The sequence below is a fragment of the Arvicanthis niloticus genome, chromosome 3, assembly GCF_011762505.2.
Source record: "Arvicanthis niloticus isolate mArvNil1 chromosome 3, mArvNil1.pat.X, whole genome shotgun sequence".
Lineage (NCBI taxonomy): Eukaryota > Metazoa > Chordata > Mammalia > Rodentia > Muridae > Arvicanthis > Arvicanthis niloticus.
Window position 1 is genome coordinate 83,903,341 of NC_047660.1, and position 24,747 is coordinate 83,928,087.

The 24,747-nt window shown below is 43.5% G+C and overlaps 2 protein-coding genes across 9 annotated transcripts in view; one reads left to right on the plus strand and one right to left on the minus strand.

The window, feature by feature from the left end:
• Window positions 1–19,356, minus strand: Mettl6 (methyltransferase 6, tRNA N3-cytidine). Of its 8 annotated transcripts, none has more exons than XR_013109437.1 (6): window positions 17,876–18,242; window positions 16,435–16,569; window positions 12,737–12,907; window positions 7,406–7,547; window positions 3,979–4,264; window positions 1–3,802 (listed from the first exon to the last, which is right to left on the minus strand). XR_013109437.1 is itself a non-coding variant. In XM_034497421.2 (6 exons), the coding sequence occupies exons 2-6, from the start codon at window positions 18,153–18,155 to the stop codon at window positions 4,089–4,091; spliced, it is 696 nt and encodes a 231-aa protein (XP_034353312.1). In that variant the 5' UTR covers window positions 18,156–18,244; window positions 19,217–19,356; the 3' UTR covers window positions 1–4,088. The 8 variants fall into 8 exon arrangements, 6 of the variants coding, with proteins under 6 accessions (XP_034353312.1, XP_076787539.1, XP_034353310.1 ...); XM_034497421.2 differs by adding an exon at window positions 19,217–19,356 and having other exon boundaries at window positions 1–4,264; window positions 18,084–18,244; XM_076931424.1 differs by adding an exon at window positions 19,217–19,354 and having other exon boundaries at window positions 1–4,264; window positions 18,084–18,247.
• The window catches only part of Eaf1 (ELL associated factor 1), a 14,502-nt gene continuing 9,092 nt past the window's right edge, over window positions 19,338–24,747 (plus strand). The window contains exons 1-3 of the mRNA XM_034497417.2: window positions 19,338–19,698; window positions 21,448–21,542; window positions 24,101–24,237. Coding sequence (XP_034353308.1) covers window positions 19,338–19,698; window positions 21,448–21,542; window positions 24,101–24,237 — 593 coding nt within the window. The remainder of the gene's footprint in view (window positions 19,699–21,447; window positions 21,543–24,100; window positions 24,238–24,747) is intronic.

The window sequence follows — 24,747 nt, forward strand, 5'->3', positions numbered from 1 at the left end:
TGGGGAGGAAAGGGTTTATTCAGCTTACACTTCCACATTGCTGTTGATCACCAAAGGAAGTCAGGACTGGAACTCACATAGGGCAGGAACCTGGAGACAGGAGCTGATGCAGAGGCCATGGAGAGTTGCTGCTTACTGGCTTGCTTCCCCTGGCTTGCTCAGCTTGCTTTCTTATAGAACCCAAGACTACCAGCCCAGGGATGGCACCACCCACAATGGGCACTCCCACCCTTGATCACTAATTGACAAAATGCCTTACAGCTGGATCTCATGGAGGCATTTCCTCAAGGGAGGCTCCTTTCTGTGATAACTTCAGTTTCTGTCAAGTTGACACACAAAACCAGCCAGTACACCAGGCATGATGGTGCCTGCTTTCAATCCCATCAGAGGCCAGCCTGATCTACAGAGTGTATTCCAGGCCAACCAGGGCTACTAGCTCTAGTGACACCCTGTCTCAAAATAACAAAATTGCTTTTAGATGTATTAATGGATATGAATATGAATTTTGTTTGCATATATGTATGTACACCAGGAGTGCCTGGTACCAAATGAAGTTGTTGGCTCCCCTGGAGCTGGAGTTACAGATGGTTGTGAGTATAGAAAACCGATTCCTAAAAGTTCTTATTACTTACATGTACTGCATCAGTTCCTGCCTTCAGGTTCCTGCCTTGTTTGAGTTCCTGTCCTGACTGCCTTCCATAATGGACTATGGATGTAGTCCTCCTACCCTCATGGTGTTTCATTATAGCAACAGTAACCCAAAAGGTTTAATTATACTAAGCAAAGACTTAAGATTTTCCTATCATCACTCCTCAACATGTAAATATCAAATTCCTCTACCTTTAAAATTGCATTGTTAGGATTTTTTTTTTTTTTTAAACTACTGTTTGGGGGACTGGAGAAATGGCTCAGTGGTTAACAGCACCTGTTAACAGTGGTTAACAGGTCAGTGGAATAACAGTTGTTGTTCCACAGGACCTAGGTTCAATTCCCAGTACCCACACAGTGACTCAAGATTCAACTCTAACTCCAGTCCCAGGGATCTGACACCCTCTAGCCTCTATGGGACCCACACATGAATGTAGTATACAGACACATCTGCAAACAAAACACCTACACACATAAAGCAAACAAAAATGTAGTATTTAAGGGGTCCAGTGCTTAAGAGTCAAGGACATGGGGTCAAATCCTGAGTATCCAGATAAAAGCTGGGCATGACGCTACACCACCAACACTGGGAGGTGGAGACTGGTGGACCTGAGAGCCCAATGACAAGCTCCATGACAGCAAGTAACTGTCTCCAGGATATAAGGTAGAGAGTGAACAAGGAAGACACTGTCTTCCTGACTCACCCACACACATTTATTCATAACACACACACACACACACACACACACACACACAAGCTGCTGACTTGTGTTTCTTAAAAATGTCATTACATTTTGGTTTAGGATTAGGACAGAATTCCCAACAATTCCTCAGACAGCCATAAACCTGCTCCTATTCTGTACCACACAGATTTATGTAGTGTTTGCAGCAAGAACGACAATCAATTGCAGTAAAGTATCAATATCTTACTGCATGGAGTTGTCAACCAAGATTCAATCCTTGGCTGTTTGGGGGCTGGAGTCTCATGTAGCCCAGCCTGACATCAAACTAGCCGTGTAGCCAGGAATGACCTTGAATTTAAGATGAAAACTTTAGTGTGGTTTGGTGGTACACACCCTTAATCCCAGCCCCCAAGAAGCAGACCTCTGTGAGTTGAGGCCAGCCTGGTCTACACAGTAGTTCTGGGACAGTCAGGACTACATAGACACTGTCTAAAATAAAACCACTTACTTTGTGAGTATACATATAGGCCATGGTGCTCATATGGAGGTCAGAGAACAATCTATGGGAACTGGTTCTCTCCTTCCACAATGTGGGCCCTAAGTAGGCTTGCTGGCAACTGCCTGGATCTGCTGAGGCACACCACTGGCTCTTAACTCATGTATTTTTTTTGTGTATTTATATACATGATGCATGTATACACATATTCTTCTGTGAGAGTGGATAAAATCGTGTTAGGACTCTATGGGAGGTTGGACTTTCTACTTTGCACCAGGTTATCTCTGCTGTGTGTGGTTGCATACACCTGGCTATACTTTGCACCAGGTTATCTCTGCTCTGTGTGGTTGCATACACCTGGCCATACTTTGTACCAGGTTATCTCTGCTCTGTGTGGTTGCACACACCTGGCTAGGTGGCCCTCATACTTCTGAGCACATTTCTGTTCCCACCTCCCACTGCCAGGATGACAGACGTATGCCATGCCCAGCTTTAGGGAGACCCATGGGATTCAACTTAGGTCCTCACTTGCATAGTACATACTTGCTGTCTCCTCAGCCCCAGCACTGAACGTGTTTCTGCCTTTATCCTTCATATACTGTGATTATGGGTGACAGCACACTGTTAACTCAGTGCTGGGGATGTGTGGGGAGCTGACAGAAGGCAGCTATCATCCTTGCAGCCATCTTGAGCCATATACCCTGACAAGAGACTTGATTACAATAGCCTACACAGCTGAGCACACTCTGATAACATCTTGTTTTAGATACCCAGGATTTTCCCTTGGGTGTGTGAGACTTAAAGGTGTGTGACTTAAGGGCGTGACTTAAGAGATGAGATTTACAGACAAGACCTAAGGGCATGACTTAAAGGCGTGACTTAAAAGGCGTGGCTTAGAAGTGAGACAAATAAAAGGCGAGAGGCAGACAGAGGAAATTATTAAGTATTAGGCCCAGGGAGCAGGCACTTGAGACTCGAGACAGGCAATTATTATTATGCATTTAGCACTTGGAGAAAGAACTTGAAACTGGGAAAGAGACTAGCAACTAGAACTAGGAATTAGGACCTGAGACTTGGTACTAGGAACTAGGGACTTGGATAGAAGAGAGACTGAAGAATAAACGGGATTGAATCACACTCTGTCTGGTCTCCATTCTTTGAGTCCGTCCTCACTCTCTCTCTTGCTGAATCCCGACCCACAGACCGGAGCAGCTTGGGGGAGTGCAGGCTCTAACAATTTAGCCCCCAAGGATTTTGGCAGTGCGGGTTCCAACATTGATAGAGTGGCCCCTGACATTTTGGCCCCCAAATGTGGACTAGTGCGGTTCTCAACATTTTTGGCACCCAACATGTGGCAGCTCGGGCCGCAACAGGGATGTACTCAGTTTCATGCATGCTAGGCAAGCATTCTACCAACTGAGCTACAGCCAATTCAAAACCAAGATTTAGTTCTTTATGTAAAAATAAACAAGCACACCCACTCGATTAGAATATAAATGTGCTTTAGTCTTTAATAAGGGGTAAGTCTGTATGGCTACCAAAAAAACTGTCTTAAATTTATCATCAGCAGCAGATGCTTGATTTGTGACCTGTTCATGTATGTCACACTTGGCTCCCTTGCTTCCCTTTGTGGAGATGGAAAGTCATCAACACAACTAAACCACAAGACTTTCCTTTCAGGACCTACAATTCTGTTTTACTAGTGTGCAAACAAATTCACTTTATTTACTTATTAGTGCATATGTGAGGTCTGAAAACAATTCTCATCGGCTCTCATTCTCCACCTCTCTGAAGCCAGGTCTCTTAAGTCTACCACACTGTGTACTCCAGGCTAGCTGGTCCTGAGGCTTCAAGATGATTCTTCCGCTCTGCTTCTCATCTTGAGGTAGGAGTAGTAGAATAAATTCAAATTGCCAAATGTAGATTTTTTCTTTTGTAATTTGCAGTTTTGTCTGCATGTATGTCTGTGCACCACCTGCAGAGGCCAGAAGAGGGCACTCAATACCCTAGGACTGGAATTACTGATGGAAGTGAGCTGCCATGTGCTGAAAATTGAACCCCTGAGCCATCTCCCCAGCTCCCTGCCTTTTTCTCTAGATAGCTTGCTGCATCCCACTCAGGTTGCTAAGCTTGCACAGATAGCACCTTTACCTGCTGAGCCATCTCTCAAGTCTTCACTTGTTCTCAGTACAAAAATAACACATGCAGTTTTTAAAAATTCAGAATATAAAAAGGTACAAAATAGTTTAAAATTCTTTTCTTCAAAGTGACGCAGAGTCAGTGGTAGGGGCTGGGTCCTTTGGAGGCTTCCGGAACTTGCTCTGAAGGAAAACTCGGGGCACACATAGGCCCTCTTTTTTATTAACTGTCTCTCGAAACACATACTCGTTCACCACTTCTTCATAACCTGCGTCCACAAAGAGCTGCGCCAGGAATTCTAGGAGGCAAGCAGGGGTGAGTTTTGAGGGCAGAGGTGGCTGGGAGGTTTGTTTGTTTCTGTAATGGAAACTTCAACTAAATTTGATTTTTTTAAAAACTTTTCTTCTTTGATTTTTTTTTTTTTTTTTTTTTTTTTTTTTTTTTTTTTTTTTGAGAAAGGATTTCACTTCACATCTCTGGCTGGCTCAAACTTTTTTATGCTTCTGCCTCAGCTTCCCCAGTGCTGGGAATACAGGCCTGTGCTAGCACTCCAGATTTGCTTTGTTTTTATTCATTCGCTCACTCACTCACTCACTCATTCACTTCTCATGCATATTTCATTAGTTCACTCTATCTTTTTTAAAAACACAAACACATTCCTATTTCTTGTAGTCTTAACACCCAAACAGAAACCTCCAATTAAAGACTTAACAAAGAAACAAAGATGTACCTATCTTGGCTAATTCTTGTGTTAGCAAATACAGAAGTCTGACTAAAAAGAAACAAAGCCCGAGCTAGCTATTGAAAAGGCTTAGAGAAAGGAAGGATATCTGTTTATAGAATGGGGGTGGGTAAAATCACCAGGTAGTGATAACCTGACCCCAGCAAAACATCACACAGGTTAAATGAACCAAACCAGTGGGATAAAGGGCTGTGGAGCACAACACAGACACCACCAGGGGCCTTACTGTGTGGCTCTGCTCTGAGGCACTGTGCAGACCCCACTGGGGCTTCCTGATAACTTCTAATGCATTCAGCCAGATGTGGCCATTCCACACAGTTTAAATTCATCTTCATTTCCACCTGGCATGGTACATTTAGTTGTAAACATTTGGGTTTTTTTGTTTGTTTGTTTGTTTGTTTGTTTTAATATCTAGAATAATGTCAGGAAATAGAAATATGAGGCAGATACAGAACTGCTATAAAGTTAAGGATAGCTTGGGCTACTGGCTTGAGGTTTTGTTTAAAAAAAAAAAAACTAAAAAATATAGAGCTGCAGATACACACAGCTCATCAGTTAAGAGCACCTGTTGTTCTTGCAGAAGATCCAGGTTCAGTTTCTGTGGTGGCTCACAACTACCCAACTTCCGTCCCAGAAGATCTGGCACCCTCTTATGGCCTCTGCATATACCAGGCATGCATGCACATGGCACACAAACACACATGCAGGCAATATATAAATATGTTTGAAATTAAAAAAAAAAAAAAAAAAACAACAACAACAAAAAAAACCTAAAACCAACCAACCAACCAACCAACCAAAAAACCTAAGCCTAAAACTAAAAGGCAAAAGATCTAGGGACACAGCTTAGCAGTAAAGCACTACCTAGCATGCTTGAAGCCCTGGGTACGAGCCCCAGTGTCACAAAAATAAATGAACTCCCTCTCCTCTAAATCAACAGAGCTAAAAAAAGACGATCATCTTTTATTCCAGATTATTAGGGAGACTTAAAACTAACGCTTAAAACACTTAGAAACTGAAATGATGTTTGGCATTTTCTGATCCAAAATGCGTTTTAAAGTATTTTTTATTATCTTGTATGTGGAATATGTGTTATGTACTTATGTATGTGTGTGCACCTGTGTGCAATAGCATGCACACATATAAAGAGGCCAGCAGTCAATGTTTCTTTTGTCACATTCCCCACTTTAAAAAATATATTCATTTTTATTTTTGTTCATGGATGTTTTGCTGGCATGTACTCATATGCATCACACGCATGCCTGGTTCCCAAGGCAGCCAAAAGAGGGTGTTGGATCCTCTGAAATAAAGTTACAGATTTCATTTGTTAGTTACTATGTGGCTGCTGGGATTCAAACCCAGGTCCTCTGGAGGTACTCTTAACCACTGAGCCATCTTTCCAGCCCTCCGCCTTACTTTCTGTTGGGGATAGTGGTGATGGGGTTTTGAGACAGGGTTTCTCTGTGTAGCACTGGCTTCAAACTCACAGAGATCTGCTTGCCTCTGCCTCTCACGTGTTTGGTTTGACACTGCAATTCTTAACATCCATGCACCAAATACAAGGGCACACTTTTTTTTTTTTTTTTTTTTTTAGACAGGGTTTCTCTTATGTAGCCCTGGCTGTCCTGGTCCACCTTACTTTTTGAGACAGGATTTCTCACCAACATGGGCACTGCTAACAAAACAAGCTGACCAGCAGCTCAGGTTCTTTGCTGTCTCTGCCTTCCCAGCACCAGGAGCCCAGGTCCATCCACCACACCTGTTTTCATGGGGATGCTGAGGTGCTGCAGTAAACACTTTAGTAACTGAGCCATCTTCCTAGTTATAAGCATCTAACTTTGTTACTGTTGTTTTTGAAAGGGCTTCATGCAGCCCAGGAACAAGCAGAGGGTCAGAATGACCTATGGTTTAATTTATTTTCTGTGTGTGAGAGTTTCGCCTGCACAAATCATTTGCACCGTGTACATGCCTGGTGCTCACAGGGCCTGGTCAGAGGAGGTATTTGATTTCTGGGAACTACAGTTACAGATGTTTATGCCACCATGTGGGTGTGGGGAACCAAACCAGGGTCCTTGGCAAGTACAACAGTGCTTTTAACTGCTAGACCATTTCTGCAGCTGGACTTTAACTCTTGATCTTCCTGCTTCTGCCTCTGGATTGCTGGTTTCTCAGTATTATGTGCAACCACCCCAGTTTATGCAGTGCTGCGGACTGAACCCAGAATCTGACCAATGCTAGGTCAGCACTACAGCACCTGAGCTACGTTCCCAGTACTCTTTGATAGCAAATTTATCTACTTAAAAGCAGACCCAGTCACTTCTAGTCAAGAAGGGATTTTGCCTTTGGGCCTGGGAAAGTACCCTCAAACCACCACGCTGAACTTAAGGCCCTTATATGAAGATGTGACTTTCTGGTCCTCCTCCTCCCTTTCAAACCCAGTTCGTGTTGGCATCATATGACAGGTCTGAGGCCTGTCTATTCTGTGAGGCTCACTCACTAGTCACTGTCAGCAGAGGCCTTTAAGCTCCCCACAGGCCAGAGCTGGGTAAGTGGTGTGTATGAGAACTTGTTCTAAGCACTTGGGACTTGTGTGTTAGCATGGCCACATACCTGCCCAGGCAGCACTCCACTGATGGTGCAGTCAAGTACACAGAGCAGAGAATGACACACTCTAAGGAGACACTCCATTCCTCTTACCATCAGTAAAAAAATATGATCTGGTTCCATCTTGTCTGACATAAAAATTTTCTCCAAGTTTGCTTCCAGCTTTAAATCTAAGCATGGCATGGTCATTCAGCCCATAGTCACGGAACAAGACACTTCTGCCTGGTTTTAATACCTACAAAAGTAAAGCAGGTTGTATATAACCCAGTCAAATCAAATATAATCTGATGACGTTAGAAATTAAAACACAGACCTGTGGGAGTTGTGAAAGAAGGCATACAAAATACCCTTAATATAAATGGCTACCTTTAAAAACCATGGCAAGTGTGGGAGTACATACCCTTAATCATGGAGTTCAAGAAGCCAAGGTAGGACTACCATTTTGAGTTTAAGAACCATTTCCTTCACCAGGCTGAGTTTCCAGATATCTGCCAGGACAACTTACTTCTGAAGGGCTCCTGTGTGAGAATTCCTACTGGGTCCCAACACTGATTCCTCACCCACTCTACCCCCTGCCCAAGTGCTGGGCTCTGGCCTGACCATCTGCCCTTTGTATGGGAAGTCTGCACCATGTGGGAATAAGGAAAGTGACCCTTTCCTCTCCTCAGAATCTGTCTCTGCCTGTGGTGTAGACAGGGTCACATAGAACTCCTATGAATCTTTCTCTATCTGTGGTGCAGACAGGGCCACACAGAACCCCTATGTACTTCAAGACTGTCAGGTATGCCACCGTCCTACACCACCAGGCATAGAGCACTTGTTTTACAATGAGAGATGCCATCTCTTGTGACAAGTTTTGCCTCCTTTGGAAAGTGTGTGGTGGCACTTTTAGTCACATCCTCCCTCCACTGTTTTTTGGGCAGACTCCTGTTATATACAGGGAAGCTTGCCTGGTGTTATGTTAGCACCCTAGGGTGATGAGTGCCATGGTGGAAAGCTTATGCCGAAGACTGTTCACATGGGCTTTGCCCAGGTGACTGCTGTCTTCTCTGCAGAGTCTGAGGGTGTCTTCTCTCTCTAGTACTTTGCCAACAGAGCACACACTTTTAAATTAGCCAACCAATCACTATGATGGCAGGGAGAAAGTAATCAGACTGGGCTAGAAAGTCATTGTGGTTCTGATGAAAAAGATCTCTAATGGAGATTAAAAATACTGAAATGAATGAAAGCTCAAGAAAATGCTTTACAAATGTGACATGTCATACCCACTAAAAGATAGAAGGCATATCATTTATTCCTGCAATAGGCTGCGAAGAGCTGCTGTACAAAGACAGAGCTGAGGCGCTATAACGCCTTTATGATTACTGCTCTCACGGGAATGACACATACCTTTAATATGAAAGCTATGGAAGTGCATGATGAACTTGGATGGTAACTAATGAAAACATTCTCGTATCATGATACAGTTTTTTTTGTAATTAAAAAATCTTTTTTAGACAGGGTCTCACACGGTAGCTATGGCTGGCCCAAACTCATTAAAGAGAGTTGCCCCAAATTTATAGAGTTCTAGCTGCTTCTGAATGTTCATTTCAAGCTCTGTTCCCACAGAAACCTGCCATCTATGGAGTTCAGTTTCCCTCCAAGCCAGGCTGTGCTTTCTCTGTCACTGCATCAGTCACAGGGCCTGGCGTCCTCTTGCTATCTCCTGTGTATCCTTTCTTCTCTCTGCTCCTCCTCTTTTCTTGTCATTAGACAAATGGCTTACTCTCCCTTGCTACTCTAATAATTTCAGGGCTACTTTTCCTACATTCTGCAAGGACTGTATCTTCTGGCTTGTCTTACTCGAAATGCCATTCTATTTTGATTCTGGTCAATCTCAATAGGCAAGTAGATTATCCTTCCAAGTATACTGGTCTTATGCATTCATATATTCTCTCTCTCTCTCTCTCTCTCCTCTTCTCCTTCTCCTTCTTTTCTTCTTCTTCCTCTCTCTCTCTCTTTCTCTCTCTCTTTCTTTTTCTCTCTGGTGTATAAATGTTCCCATGTTTGAGTGTAGGCATGTGTGAGACTCAGAGGTCAACCCTGAATGCTGTCCTCTCCTCCCTGTCTGCTTGAGGCAGGGTCTCTCACTGTTCACCACTGCCTACACCAAGCTAGCTGGTCTTCAATCGTGTGGGGATTTTCCCGTGTCTGCCTTCCATCCCACCAAAGGAGCCCTGGGAAGGAATGAATATATCTCCAGCTTTATATATAGGTTCTTGGATCTGAACTGAGGTCCTCCTGATTGCATGGCAGGCCCTTTACTCGCTCAGCCATCTCCTCAGTCTCTATGTGACTGTGGAGGTCAGAGGGCAGCTTGAGTGCTGGTTTTCTCCTTCAGCGATAACTTAGGACATCAGAGTTAGTGGCAAGTGTGCTCACTCATGAACCATCCTGCCAGCCCTACACGCAGCGCCTGGCAAGTCTACCTTTCTTAGTACGTTCTCTCTTTTTTCCTCATCCCCTATTGATCCACTCTCACTTGGGTCTCAATCAGGTGATATGCTCATCTTTTCTTAGGGGCCTCTCTTGTGTCTAGCTTAAGTCCCATGCCATATTTGTGGGCACATTCTGAGTTCTTACCTGCTCAGATACTAGGGGCAGAAAAGAATTAAGGAAGAACAAAAGGAAACTCTGAAACTTGAAGGCAGAGATAAGCCAGTGTGATGAAAATGTACACTTTAAAATATACTACTTTGGAGGAGAATAATTCTCTAACAGTTTTCCAATGTCTTGAAATATTTATCTTTATTTAAAACCAGTGTTAAGGGCTAGACAGTGCAGTGAGAAAACTTGTTGCTTCTGCACAGGACCTGGGTTTAATTCCTGGCACCCACAGGGTGCTTCACAACCTCCCTAATTCTAGTTCCAGAGGCCCTGATGTCCTTTTCTTACCTACTTGGGTAACAGGCATGCACATGGTGCACACAGACGAAACACCCACACATAAAATAGAAATGAATACATTGCCAAATGCACAGACTCTTTCATCAGCATCATTTTCCCACCTGATGGCTGCCCTCTTTCCTCTGAAATCCAACTGTACAGATACTTAACTGCCCCATCCTCCATGCTGTACCCATATTCTCCTCAAGCTTGCTTGTGTCATGGATATTCAACTTAAATGACACACTTTAATTAAGGTGCTGAGTGAGGCTTAGCACTTGCTGCTCTGCAGAGGACCTGACTTCAGTTCTCAGCACACTTGTCAGGCTGCTCTCAAGCACCCTAACTCCAGTTCCAGGAGACACCCCTCCTGGCCTCCATGGCATCCACACACACAAGGCATACTCACACAGACAATCTTTAAAAAGACAGACAGTTCGGGACGAGTGGCTCATGCCTGTAAACACCAACACTTGAAAGCCAAGGCACAAGAACTACCTGGAGGTTTTGGTCAGCCTCAACTCCAGTGTGACCAAAATGAAAGGCAAGAGAGTCTGACGCCAAGCAAGGTGCTACACACCTGTAATCCTGGCACTGGTGGGCTGAGGTGAAGGCAGGAAAATTGAGGCTTTTCTGAAGTATAGAGCAGGGACATTGTTTATTAACTAACTTTAAAAAGACTATAACAATGACTTGTGAACACAAGTAAGAAGCTTATTATTTCAATAAAAAGACAAATATTTCATCAGCATGAGTGTAATTCCACACTCAGGAAGCAGAGGCAGGAGGACTGCCCAAAGTTTAAAGTTCTAGGTCAGACAGAGCAAGATTCTGTTTTAAAAAACTTTCTTAAAAAATAAAGTTGAACAATCTGAAAACACTTGATACTGAAATGTTGATCAAGCTGCTTTTAATCAGGTGTGAGCCTCAGCTATGAAAGTCTGGGTTAAAACATAATCTGCCCAAAATATAATGTTTTAAAATTCTTACTCTATTTTTTAAAATCAGTGTTTGAAGCAGGGCCATAAAGGGCTGAATTGCACCCCTAAACCTCTGTCCCCTTTTAAAGAACCACAACCCTACCATGTGAGTTCATATGAGATACTCAACAGTCTCATACTCAAAATGATGACTGGTGAGAACGGTAAAGAATAAATGTTCAGACTTTGAAGTTAAAATGTTTGAGACGATTCTTTTGTGTGCATGTACATGTTTTTGTCTTCCCATATAGCTTAGGTTGGCCTCAAATTGAGAATCCTCCTGCCTTGGCCTCCTGGATGCTGAAATCACAAGCAGGTACCACTGTGCCTGTCAGAATTCACCAATTTACCATTTTTAATAATTGGTTTTATTGATTCTTTTGTTTTGTTTTTCAAGAGGAGGTTTCTTTGGCTGACCTGGGACTCACTCTGTAGACCAGGCTGGCCTTGAACTTGGCGATCCACCTGGGAGATCCTCCCAAGCCTTGAGATCAAGGGCATGCATCCCCACCACCTGTCAGTTTCATTAACTGACACTGTGTCTGCAGTGTCTCCAGCTCACTACGTGGACACTCCACAGCAGTTCCTCACTGTAGTAACATCACTCACTGGTACTCTCAGCTTAGCTCTAGGAGGAGCCAGGCTTACAGACAGATGCCAGAGCCTGTCTAAATCATAACAGGTGAAGCTTTTTTGGGCGGGGTGGTGGTGGGTGGGGAGGTGGTGGTACACAGTATCAAGTAACCCAGGCTAACTTCAAATTTGCTCTATAGATGAGAATGATCTTAAACTCTGACCTTCCTGAGGCTGAAGGTGCATACTATCACTCTGGCTTCTTTGTTTTCAGGAAGAGTCTATAGCTTAGGCTGTTCTTGAACTCACAAGGTAGGCTAGGCTGCCCTTGAACTCATATCACTCCTCCTATCATAAGCCTAAGTTACTACTTAGGATTACAGGCATGCTACAGCAGCCTCCTAGTGGTCACAGCAGTTTGGGTTCCTGCCATCCTAATAGGAATCACGATGGTAGTAGTAATGTAACAATGGCTGGCTTTGAGGTGCACTCAGTAGAGTAGAGGCACTGTGCTGGGCACATGTTACACATCTTAATAATCTTCCCTAAATGCCACCATCTCAGAAGTACTATCCCCACACGTTTCAGGTATAGAAACAGGCTTGGAGAAGTGAAGGAACTTGCCTAAGTTGTGAACCAGCTTAAGATCTAGGCGTTTGACCGTGTTCTTGACCATTTACTCATGTCCTCTCACCTTTCGGATCCTAGGTAACCACAACACCTTCCTTGCTCTGGGGCTGGCGACGCTCTGAAGAGCAGCCACCTCACTGTACAAACCCAGAGCTGCATGAAATGCTTTATGCCAGAGATTCCCTTTCCCTAGACTGGCTGCAGTCTACCCACTGGAAATGGGGCGATGTTGGGAATGCAGCACACAAGCCTTACAGTGAAGGAGGCACAGGAAACAGGGTGACCAGCCCTCAAGTGCAGACAGCCAGTCACTAACCTTGTACACGTTGAGTAAGACAAGGCGCATCTTCTCAGGGTGCACGGCTGAGAGCACAAAGATCAATGTGACGGCATCCACAGACTCTGGTGGGACATGGTCAAGAAGGTCATCTCTAGTGAGGTCACACTGGAATACTTTGCATCTCTCTGCGTTGTATGAAGGATGTTGCTAGAAAGGGGAAAACAGAAAGAAGTTGTGATTTTAATCAACCACCATGCTAAGACATATGAACATGCAGCACTGGAGAGAGATCCTGTTTCTACTTGTTTCCGATGCATGGGATGGTCACATGTTACTGGGGAAGTAACATTCTTTACTGCTACAGGGAGCAGGCAGCATTTCAGCAACCTGTTTTTAACTGAGGGCAGAATACAGTCTGTGACATATTTAAATCAAGAGTTTTAGAGGCCTTTTTCCAAAAGGACAATACAAAGTCAGCAACTACTTCCTAACCCTCCTTTGGTTATCTCTGACAACTCCATGAGAAGTCTTTCCAGTTTGCCCTCCTGGGATGCCTCCATAGCTCTTAAGTGGTATCCCTTGAGACAGAAGACTAAAGATCCTAACTCATCTTCCTTTCTAGTAAGTGTATTTCTGGTACATTCTGGTGGGTTGGTGGGCTCCAACACACTTAGGAGTATTATGAAGGAAGAGAGTAAGTTTTATCATGTAAACAGGGACCTGAATAAATTAATATGCAAGGCTACTGGGTGAGAATATTTAGTATTAAAAATATTTCTTTATTTTTATGTATGTGTATGTATGTGCACATGAGTGGCCCTTGGAGGCCAGAAGGCACTGAATCTGCTAGAACTGGGTTCAAGCAGTTGTTAGCCACCAGATATAGATATGGGTACTAGGAATAGAACTTGGGTCCTCTAAGTGCAGTAAGCATTTTTTTTTTTTTTTTTTTTTTTTTTGAGACGGGGTTTCTCTGTATAGCCCTGGCTGTCCTGGAACTCACTCTGTAGACCAGGCTGGCCTTGAACTCAGAAATCTGCCTGCCTCTGCCTCTAAGTGCTGGGAGCAGAGTGATGCCAGCCTGGTCTACAGAGTGAGTTCCAGGACACCCAGGGCTACACAGAGAGACCCTGTCTCGAAAAACCAAAAAAAGAAAAAAGAAAAATGTACAAAGTCCATACTCTGAGATATGAGGTTACTGCACAGTTCAAAACCAGAGGGGCAAGATAAGAAGGATTCGCACTTTTCATCCCAACAAAAAGCACCCAGTAAGTATGGTTATAGCCAGGAAGAGACAGGCAAGGGACAAAGAGAAGACTCAAAGCTGAAGACCTAAAGGAGTTTTAGGTGTTTTCAGAGCAACAACAAAAAGAATAAGAGAAACTTATTATGTAATACCCAGCTCTTGATTACAAATCCTTATTACCTTCAGTATCTACTGTCCTAATATTATGTACAGCTTAAACAAAAAGCACATAAGGAATACCAAGAAGCAAGAAAAAAACAGTCTGAAGAAAGAAGGCTAAGTATCAGAGCCCAACTCAAATATGGTATTGAATGAGAGACTGAACAAGAGTTTAGGCATTTAAAATAATAATTATCAAAATGGTATAGGCACTGGGGCCAGCAAGATGACTCAGTGTGTAAGGGTACTTGTTGCTAAGCCTGACTATCTAAGTCTATGCCCAGAAGTCACATGGTAGAGAGAATCAACTTTAGCATGTTGCCCTCTGACCTCCACACATGTGCAATGCCATGTGCATGCCTATATACACGAACACACACACACAATATAAAAATAAACAAGTAAACAATGTTTTTTAAAAAGAACATTTGGGGCTAAAGAGATGGCTCAGCAGTAAAGAACACATTCTGCTTTCTCAGAGGACCCTGGTTCAACTTCCACTAACCATACCAGGCAGGTTGCAGCTGTGATAACTCCATCTACAGAGATCTGAAACGTCTGGCCTCTGCAGGCACTGGCACACCTGTGCACATACCCACATGCATAATATACACACTACACATAATTAAAAATAGAAAAATAAATCTTTAAAAATGTAAAAGAAAACTAAAATGTTACAGATGAGAATGCAAAAGACAGATAACATGCAAAATAAGACAGGTAATATGAGGGCTGGAAACTATAAAAAGACTAAAATTTAGATGCCCCAAATAAAAAACATGACATGAACTCATAGAAGAAATGAATCTTTTTTCAAATGAGTTTATTGGAGAAATATCTCTTTTAAAAGCAACCAGTAAACTTCATAACAGGACAATAGAAATAATATGAATTAAAAATGCAAAAAGAAGATAAAAAAGAGAAACTCAATATATATTTAACAGGGTGGTGTGTGTGTGTGTGTGTGTGTGTGTGTGTGTGTGTGTGTGTGTGTGTAGGGGCATCAAATGGCAGAAGATATTTGTAACTTAATTCCTACAGGGAGAAAAAAGAATAACAACTCAAAAAATTATCTGAAGTATGGTCAGATTTTTTTTCATATTAAAAAAGAATAGGGCTAGAGAGCTGGCTCATCAGCTAAGAGCACTGTCTGCTCTTCCAAAGGACCTGAGTTCAATCCCCAGCATCCATGTGATAGTTCACAACAGTCTGTAACTCCAGTTCTAGGGGATCTGACTCTCACACACACACATACAAGCAGGTAGAACACCAATGTACATAAAATAAAAATAAACCATTAAAAATACAACAAACAAAACAATAAATAATTATCTAAGTGCCAGGAGTAAAGAATTCTTGCACATAAAACCTATTACCTCAAAAGTAAAAGGCTAATAAACTTGATATGAGCCAGGAATGGTGGTGCACACATGTAATCCAGGACTCAGGAAAGCTGAGGTAAGAGGAGCAACAGTTTCACCTTGCCTCAGCCTGGGCTATCTCCAAAAAATAAAATAAAATAAAATAAAATAAAATAAATAAAATAAAATAAAAATACAAATACAATACTGAATTAGGAAAAGGCTACGATCAATACTATTGAATAGGAAAAAAATGAGATGCTTGTAACATAGGCATGATTAACAAACATCCTTACTATATTCTAAAAATAAGAAAATGATAAGTCAACAGAAAAATAGGCAAAGGTTATGCACAGATTAATTCTTACTACAAATGGCACATAGTAAGATCTCAATAAATACATGCAGAAGAAATGGGGTCACAGTAGAAAAAAAGATAAGCGTATTTAAGTATTTTAGTCTTCAATATCTCCGGTAATGAGAAAAATAAAATACTCAGACTTTTTTTTTTCTCAGAGATTGGCAAAAAAAAAGACAAGAATCCTGAGGAAACAATTATTGGTAAAACTGTAAATTGGCATGATCTTTTTGAAAGGAAATGTAGCTTTATCTATTAAAATGTAAACATTCACACCCTTCTTCTGAGGGAGTCTGTTTCCTCCGTTATTCGCCCCAGAGGACTGTGCCTGTGGGTTTTATTTTATGAAGCATGTGCACAATTCTGGTCACAGTAGCCTGTCTTAAACCAGCAAGCAATCAGACACCAATCTACAAAGTAAACCACATGACTCAAGCACAGAAGCTGTTTAGTAAGATTTTTGCTTTGCTTTGAATCAAATGTTTTCATACGTAGAGTCAAAGGGAAATGGCATTCATGGTGCTCATGGCTGGTGAGCTCCTGGAAGAGGACAGGAGTAAGACAAGAGGTCTAAGGAAAAGACAGCGGAATGCATATGTGGTGCACCAACCTTCACGAAGTCAACTGCCCTTGGAGAAAAATCACAGGCATAGGCAAAGATATTCAAGTCTTCTTCTAAAAGTGGGAATAAACAGTTCCCAACCCCACATCCAGCTTCCAACAAAGTCAATTTTTGACCTTCATACTGAGAAATGAGAACACAAAAGTTACAGCACATTACATTTGCATAATGAAGAAACACACCCAGCTAAAATGTTTAGTAGGCAAGAGACGCCTCTGACCTCATGAAGCAGATACTAGACAACAGCACTAGTAAGGAAAAGCTAACGCTGGCTCCTCACTCATCACTCGACAGTGGGCAGTTCAGTGTGAAAAATAAGGCAGCCCCACACAGTGCAGACACTCTGGGCTAACCTCCTCAAATCCCAACTCCTCTTTTGCCCCTGTGTTCTATCCTCAGTCAACTCACTTCTATAGCTCTATATCTGAATTTTTTTTCCTGCAAATAGGAACAACACTAACGCACTTCATAGAGTTGCTATGACGATTAACTAAGAGAACAGATGTGAAATTCTTAGAAAACAGTTACAGAGAATGGTTCATTTACTACTAAGTAGCTTCACTCTGTCACTAAGGTTTACTCTGAAAAATTTTTTTTTTTTTTGGTTTTTCGAGACAGGGTTTCTCTGTGTAGCCCTGGCTGTCCTGGAACTCACTCTGTAGACCAGGCTGGCCTCGAACTCAGAAATCTGCCTGCCTCTGCCTCCCAAGTGCTGGGATTAAAGGCGTGCGCCACCACTGCCCAGCCTGAATATTTAATATTTCTAACTTTCACATTAGCTTTAACTAAGGAGAAAACATTAAGGGGCTGGAGAGATGGCTCTGGTTAAGAGAACATGCTGCTTTTCCAGAGGATCCATGTTCAATTCCCTGCATCCATATGGCAACCTACAGTTGTCTGTAATTCCAGTTCCAGTGGCTCTGACACCCTCTTCTGACTTCCAGACACCAGACATGCATATGGTGCATAGCTATACATGCAGGCAAAACACCCATATACATAATAAATAAAAAACCTTAAAGCTCTGTTTTCTACTAAACAGCCCAGACCTTGCTAAACATACTTGAAATGAAATAAAACTCTCCTTAGGTACACTTTGATAGACTTCATAAATGTTCTTTAGGGTAGCTCATTCAGTAAAGTGCTTGCCACACAACCACAAGGTCCTGTGTTCAACCACTGGCACTCATGTAAATAACTGGGTGTGGTACCACACAGTTGGAATCCCAGTTCTAGGAAGGCTCTCTGGGGCTTACTGGCCATCTAGCACAGGCTAATCTGTGTGCCCTAAGTCTAGTGAGAGACCCTGTTTCATCCTGAGATGACACCCAAGGTTCCCAGCTGGGAGTACACTCTAGATGTAATAAAGGACCTCTCTTTTAGGCATCATAAATGAAGATGGCTCAGGATAGGAGAAACCCCAGCCTACCTCCCTACATGATCTTAGCTCCTCAAACTCTCTGGTGGTCCAGTGCCTGTCCTTGAAAAAATTGGTACTGTTTCTTTTGTAAAAAAGGTCCCAGTTCTTCTGAGCCTCTTTTTCCAGTTTTTGCTGTTTAAAAGCAGACACCAAAGCTTGGTCTCTCTTTAGTTTCTCCTCTTCTTCAGTGCTAAGAATCCTTGTTTGCAGTCCTTGCCTTTGCAAAGAAGCCATGGCAGTTGCTGGAAACACATTCAATGCTGCTAAAGATCCTCTGTTCTTTAACCATCTGAACAATCGGTGCTGAGACTGCAGACTGCAGGGGTTTCTCTGGTGCAGTTTCCCCAGGTGATTTTCCAGCTTTAACAGGATATGATGCTACTTAGGAAAAAGAGAGAGACATTCTGGCTAGTGATTCTCTAATAGCCTGCCTGCTTCTCTCCCCGACCCCGTTCATCTGAACCAGAGTCTAGTTAAGAAAAGCTGGCCTTGAATTCCCTATGGAAGAAGCCCAGGCTGTCCCTTGAATGTACTTCCTCTTGCCTCATGCTCTCAACTGCTGTGATCAGGGCCTCACCAAGGTGGAGCGTTCTTTATTACTTCTAGAGTTTGGGTTCTAAAGGAGTCCCAAGACTCTGGGGGAGAGGTTCCTGGAGGGCTCTTTAAGGCGCTGGGGTCAATTCACTTAACACTCACGAGATGCTGACTCTACCCAACACCCTGCCGGGGTTTGGAGAGGTCATAAAGACCAAGATAGTCTCTACAGCACAGAGCTTACTACACTCAGAGACCAGAACTCTCACGGACCGGACTCCCAATTCAAATCAGATGAGTCAAGAATTACAAGGAACAGGTTTAATTAGGGCAAAGGGACGCATCCACGAGTTGACTGAGAAAATGTGAGAAAAAAATTCTCATCAACGTTTAGTGCCCGTGGAAAATGTGACTTCAAAACAACGGCAACAACCGCCCTAACTGAAAGCGGGTAGACGATTGCCAGACAAACAAGGGGTCCCGGTGGGTTAAGGAGGTGACGCAGTTAATCCGGAGAGGCCGGAGTTTCTGATCGTACCCAGAAACTGAAGGAAGCATCGTCGGCCAAGAACTGAAATCCTCTCACCGCAACCATGGAGCGAAGTAGGGGGAAGGACCGAGTGACGGGTGACTGAGGTCCCGAGAACCGTCATCTCTCTCTGGACCCTCGGATAAACTAGGTCGCAAGGGTCTCGGGCATGCCCAGGGACATTCATACCTACACTCAAACTCACGGTCACTAAGTTCCCCACGCTCTGGGCTCTCGGCCACCGGTTCACAGGATCTCCAGCAAAGAATAGGTCTGGGCGCACTCACCCGTCAGTCAAGGCCAGGCGTCGGGGGTAAAATCTTCTAGCTGAGGTGTTAAACCTCCTTAGACTAGACCAGAAATCGCCCAGAACTGTGAGTTCCAGCTGTTCCGGGGAATTCTCTCTCCATGGCACTGCCCCCGCTATATCCGTTGGGGAAACGGAAGTCCCTCCCCAATGCCGGAAGTGCAGCGGCCTTACTTCCTCAGAGTCTCTCTAGACGCAGAGTAGATTGGTTTCCGGCCCCGGGTGGGCGCGGACTTGGTTCAGTGCGCGCTCCGGAGCTGTGTCCCGGGAGCGCAGTCCTGCGAGCCGCTTGCACGGGGATCCGGGACTGCGGCCGCGCGAGGAGAGCGCCTATCCGGGTGCCAGGCAAGTGCAAGGCCATGAACGGCACGGCGAACCCGCTGCTGGATCGTGAGGAGCACTGCCTGCGGCTCGGGGAGAGCTTCGAGAAACGGCCGCGGGCCTCCTTCCACACTATTCGCTGTAAGTGAGCGCCCCTCGATGTTCACTTAGGGCTCTCTGGCCGCCACGTGCCAGTCCAGACTCTCCTGTCTAATCCCGGCTCTCCAAAGCGTCGCTTTCCTTACCTTCTCATCCCAGATCCTCTGGAACTTCTTTTACTTTCAGATCGCTTCTCCTAAACCAAACCTCTGGTTGCCGCCAACTAACTATTCTTTTACCTTACAGTCTAATACCATTTCAGAAAGTCATAGCCCGTTTATTTCAAATCCCCCTTTCCAGCTCTTAAGCCAAACTTTATTCCTTTGTAGCGATGTCTCTTTCTCCTCCCTTGTGTCCCCGTTCTCTTTGTCGAATTATTCCACCAGGTCTCTTGCCCTGGAAAAGCCTTCCCGTCTGCCACGAGCATCATTTACTCCACTCCTTTCCTTGCTTTCCTTTGCCCTTGCTCTCGGTCTCCTCCACAGCCAGGGAATCGGCATTCTTCGTGCCACCCATAGGGTTTCTCTTCCTCTCTCTGTGCTTCTTTTGACATTGACTTTGTTGTTGTTGCTGTTCGAGACAGTGTCTTACACTAAGTGATGCTGGCCTAGAAGTTACTATATAACTCAGGCCAGCGCTGAACATGCTGCAGTCCTCCTGCCTCAGCCTCTGTAGTGATGAAACTATGGACCTAATTCACCGTCCCTAGCTGAGATGAATGTCTTTAGGTCACCTACACCACCTTGACTTCTGGGCCAACTCACCTGTGGGTGAAGAGTAAAACTAGAGTTTGCGAGTCTACCATAAGTTAAAGCCTGATCTATGTTTGGAAAAGGAAGCCGGCAGCATAAGGAATGTGGAACTAGTCATTACGTTGGGCCCCTTTCTACATGATTATAGACTCTGAGAGGGGTACTTCCACTGTGTGTCCTGAGTCAAGACTTGGCTGACCAAGCACATCCCTCTGTGATTCACAGGCTTTGGGTTTCCGGTAGCATTAGTATGGGTTAAGACCTGCTTTGTCATGGGAGCTAATCGATGTGACTCAACCCACAGGCAGGGGGTGTGTTAGATATTAAAGTTCCATCTTTGTGTGGCCTCTTGTCACAACGCTGCATCTGGCATTGCGCTGACAGCAGACTCAGCTGTCGCAGAAACCAACCGTGTTGGGGGGACGATAAGATTGTCATTTCCCAGTTGACTGATTTTTTTTTTTCCTCCACAGAAGAGCAGTATAAGTTTAAGTGAGACTCTCTCTGCACATGTGCATCTGGCCTGCAGTTTGAGTCAGATGTGGGGTTAACATGAAGTAAAACGGCTATTCCTATTGTGTCAGTGTAATATGCAAGAATAAGCAGGGTAACCTCTGGAGTTCCCCAGTCTGCTTCTGAACCTATCCAGCCGTGTTTTTGTTTTGTTTTGTCTCCCCCACCTCCCAAAAATGAGAACTTGAATGAGGCACATTCTATTTTTGAAGGTTTCTGTGCAAAAAGAGGTCAATCTCATGTAGGATTTATAGTCAAGAATGTTTGCTGTGTTGCTTTTGTTTTGTTTTATTTTTTTGAGCAGCGTTTCTCTGTGTAGCCCTGACTATCCTGGAACTCACTCTGTAGACCAGGCTGGCCTTGAACTCAGAAATCCACCTGTCTCTGCTTCTCAAGTGCTGCGATTAAAGGGATTAAAGGCATGCGTTTTTAATTCTCAACTGTTTTTATTTAATCTGGAATTAAAATACCTAAGAAGTCTTCATTTTCATCCACCCAGTGGGAAATATCCATTGTTTCCTTTTAGACGATTTTAAGCCAGCATCGATAGACACTTCCTGTGAAGGAGAGCTCCAGGTTGGCAAAGGAGATGAAGTCACCATTACGCTGCCACACATCCCTGTAAGTTGTTTCCAGTGTTGGTCTAATGTAACGAACTCTTGTGTTTTATTTACAGTTTGAATTTCCTTATATTTATTTATTATTTTTTATTTTTATTTTTTTTAGATTTTTAAAGAGCTAACATAAGTAAAAAAGGAATTTAGGAGTCAGATGGGTTGTTACTCATGTGTCCCAGGGCTTAGTTTAAGGTAGTTCTTTGTCCTTATTCCTTACCCCCTACCCCCACCCCCAGTCCATCTAATACATAGTAGGCAAGGTTCCATCTAGACAGTGGCCCCTTTGCTAGCCATGTATAGCATTTATCCCAAGCATAGACATATAGATATAACATTTATCCTTTTCTGGAGAAAAGGGCTCTATGTGCCCTGTGTATAGCTGCTCCTGAACATAGAACAGCCAGAAGGCAGCCAGAAGCCAGAGTGACATCTCTGTATTTAGTAAGGGATCCAGTCCAGGCTGATGGTCCCAGGCAGGAACCAAAGATTCGAAACACCCAGCTAATTTAGGGGTGAAGAACTCAGTTAAAAGCTGCACCAAAGATTCGGAAGAAAAGACTTTGTAAGGTCAGGTCAGCACTTTGAGTCTAGGGTGTTAACTCAGTGATGGAGGGCTTGCCTTGCATGTATGAGGTCTTAGGTCAATCCCTAGTTCAGCCAAAGGAAAACAGAAAGAAGACCTTGTATTTGTGCTTACGATATTTTGGGCTGGGTAGATGGCTTGAGAAAATGAAGTACTCAAGCATGAGGATTGGAGTTTGGGTGCCTCAGAACCCATGTAAAAAGCTGGGCAGACATGGCAGCTGCTTGTGAGCCCACATTTACAGAGGCAAAGACATAGTTTGCCTGGGAAAAGCTGGCTAGCTAGACTTAGTTGTGTTCAGGAAAAGACCCTGCCTCAAAAAAAGGAGAGTGGAGAGTAACTGAGGAAGGTGCCTGATGCCAGCGTTGGGCTTCTAGGTGCATGTATATATCCGCACACATGTATATACACACATGCACCTGGAATATCCCTGCCCACATGCAGGAAACACGAGTATATGCATGCACACCACAAACACATACAGAATAAATAAACAGAAAAAAATTAGAATAGAGAAGCTTCTTAGCACATTTCACACTTTGTCCTCAAACACAGAAAGCTCTGTAACTGATGGCAGAGTGCAGCCTCTGCAGCAGACCTGGAAACCCTTGAGCAGAGGAAAAATAGTCTTTTCATTTAAACTCCTGTTTTATTACATGCTGTCCATGGAAGATTACATCATCTCCCATTGGACCTTAATTTCCCAAGTGAAAAACAAGGGGGTTAAGAACATGGTCCCTAAATTCCCTTCAGACCTAAGTTTCTACTGTGCAATAAGGGGCTAAAGAGCTAAAGCAATTTAATTTGTTGTTGTTTTGGTTTGTGCTTTTATAAATTCTGAACAACAAATTAACTCTTTAAATATAAAATATAAATCAGTGTCCAATGTACTAGCCCATTACCAGGCTCTAAGAATTAACTTTAAACCAAATCAGTACATTTTCTGCCTTTGTGCAGCTTAGGGTCCGGAATTTAAATATAGAAATATATAGTAGTTGCTGGATAGGATGCTGTCCTATGATCCTAGCCTTTGAGAGGTGGAAGCAAGGTGAGAGAGTATAAGGCTAGCCTGGGCTACATGAGACCCTGTTTCCAAACCAAACCAAGATAAACACTTGTGGAAAACCAGAGAAGAGTTATTTGAACTTAGCAGAAGGTTGAATAATTTAGACAGTGTCAAAATATAGCAGGTAGAAGGCCAGTTAAAACTATGAGGAATAAGAGATTCTTACTTCCTAAAGAGTACAGAGCCCAGAGATGGGTGGTGGAGCCAGGGGGCTGCCTTAAAGATGTCATCCTTTGGCCTGAGAGCAGCATGGGAGGAGCTGTTGAAGGGCTTGGGTGATGACTAACATTGGTTAGTTTCCACTCACCAGGCTGATGGGCTGGCTGCCCTTGGAGAAAGCTTGTGTTGGTTGTTTGCATGAGGGGGAAGCCCTGGGTTCTTCAATCGCAAAGAAATACAAAGATCACTCTCTCCTCTAACCATTAGTGATAGCTGTGTGTAGTGTGGGGCGAAGGTAATTGTCCTTAGTTGGTGCATTACTATTCTTTGAAATATTTCCTCACATTCTTAAAGATTTGCCTAGTAATTTAAAGTTTTTTTGCTATATTTCTTTTTGGGGGGGGGGGGTTGGTTTTTTTCGAGGCAGGGTTTCTCTGTGTATCCCTGGCTGTCCTGGAACTCACTTTGTAGACCAGGCTGGCCTCAAACTCAAATCCGCCTGCCTCTGCCTCCCAAGTGCTGGGATTAAAGGTGTGTGCCACCACCGCCCGGCTTGCTATATTTCTTGGTTACCTAAAACCAGGTGCTTGCTATAACTGTCCTTTCCTTTTGCCTGGAAAGCCAGAGGAGTGAGACAGATCAGTCATTATTCTTTTTGAGTGGCTCTGATGAAGGATTGGATGAAGCAGTGTCCTTGGTAAAGGTGGACTGTTCATAATTGGTGTATTTGTATTTGCACATTTGTGGTAAACAGGGGTCCACACCGCCGATGACAGTGTTCAAAGGGAACAAACGGCCTTATCAGAAAGACTGTGTGCTCATTATTAACCATGACACTGGAGAGTACGTCCTGGAGAAGCTCAGCAGCAGCATTCAAGTCAAGAAGACACGGTATGGCCGGCTTCCGTGTCCTCCCTTCCTCTTGTACTCTAGGGGTCAAAACTAGGGTCTCGTGTACTGGCAGGTGCTCTCCTAAAGAATAGCCATACGTGTTTCCATCTTTGTGGCATTTAGTCTAGTTTTCTAAGGGCATGAACATCTGCTTGCTCAGTGTTCAATCGGTAATATTAGCCATTCCTGTCTTAGACACATCAATGTAAAATGTACATTTTTCTCAAATACAGTAAAAAGAAATAATTCTTCTGAGAGCTAAAACATGAAGTCATTGGGGAGAACAAGGTGTTTATAATTGAGCCAATTTTGTCAGACTCAATAATTGCTCTTACACTACTAAGTAGGGGATTCATTTTATATGTATAGACTTAAAATTACAAAATAATAATTGCATAACTTCATTAAATTACTGCTTATAAATTAAGATATATTTGAGGTGCTTATACTATCAAAATAAAACCTTGCCTACTGAGTGTGGTGGGTCATACCTGTAAGCCCAGCATTTGA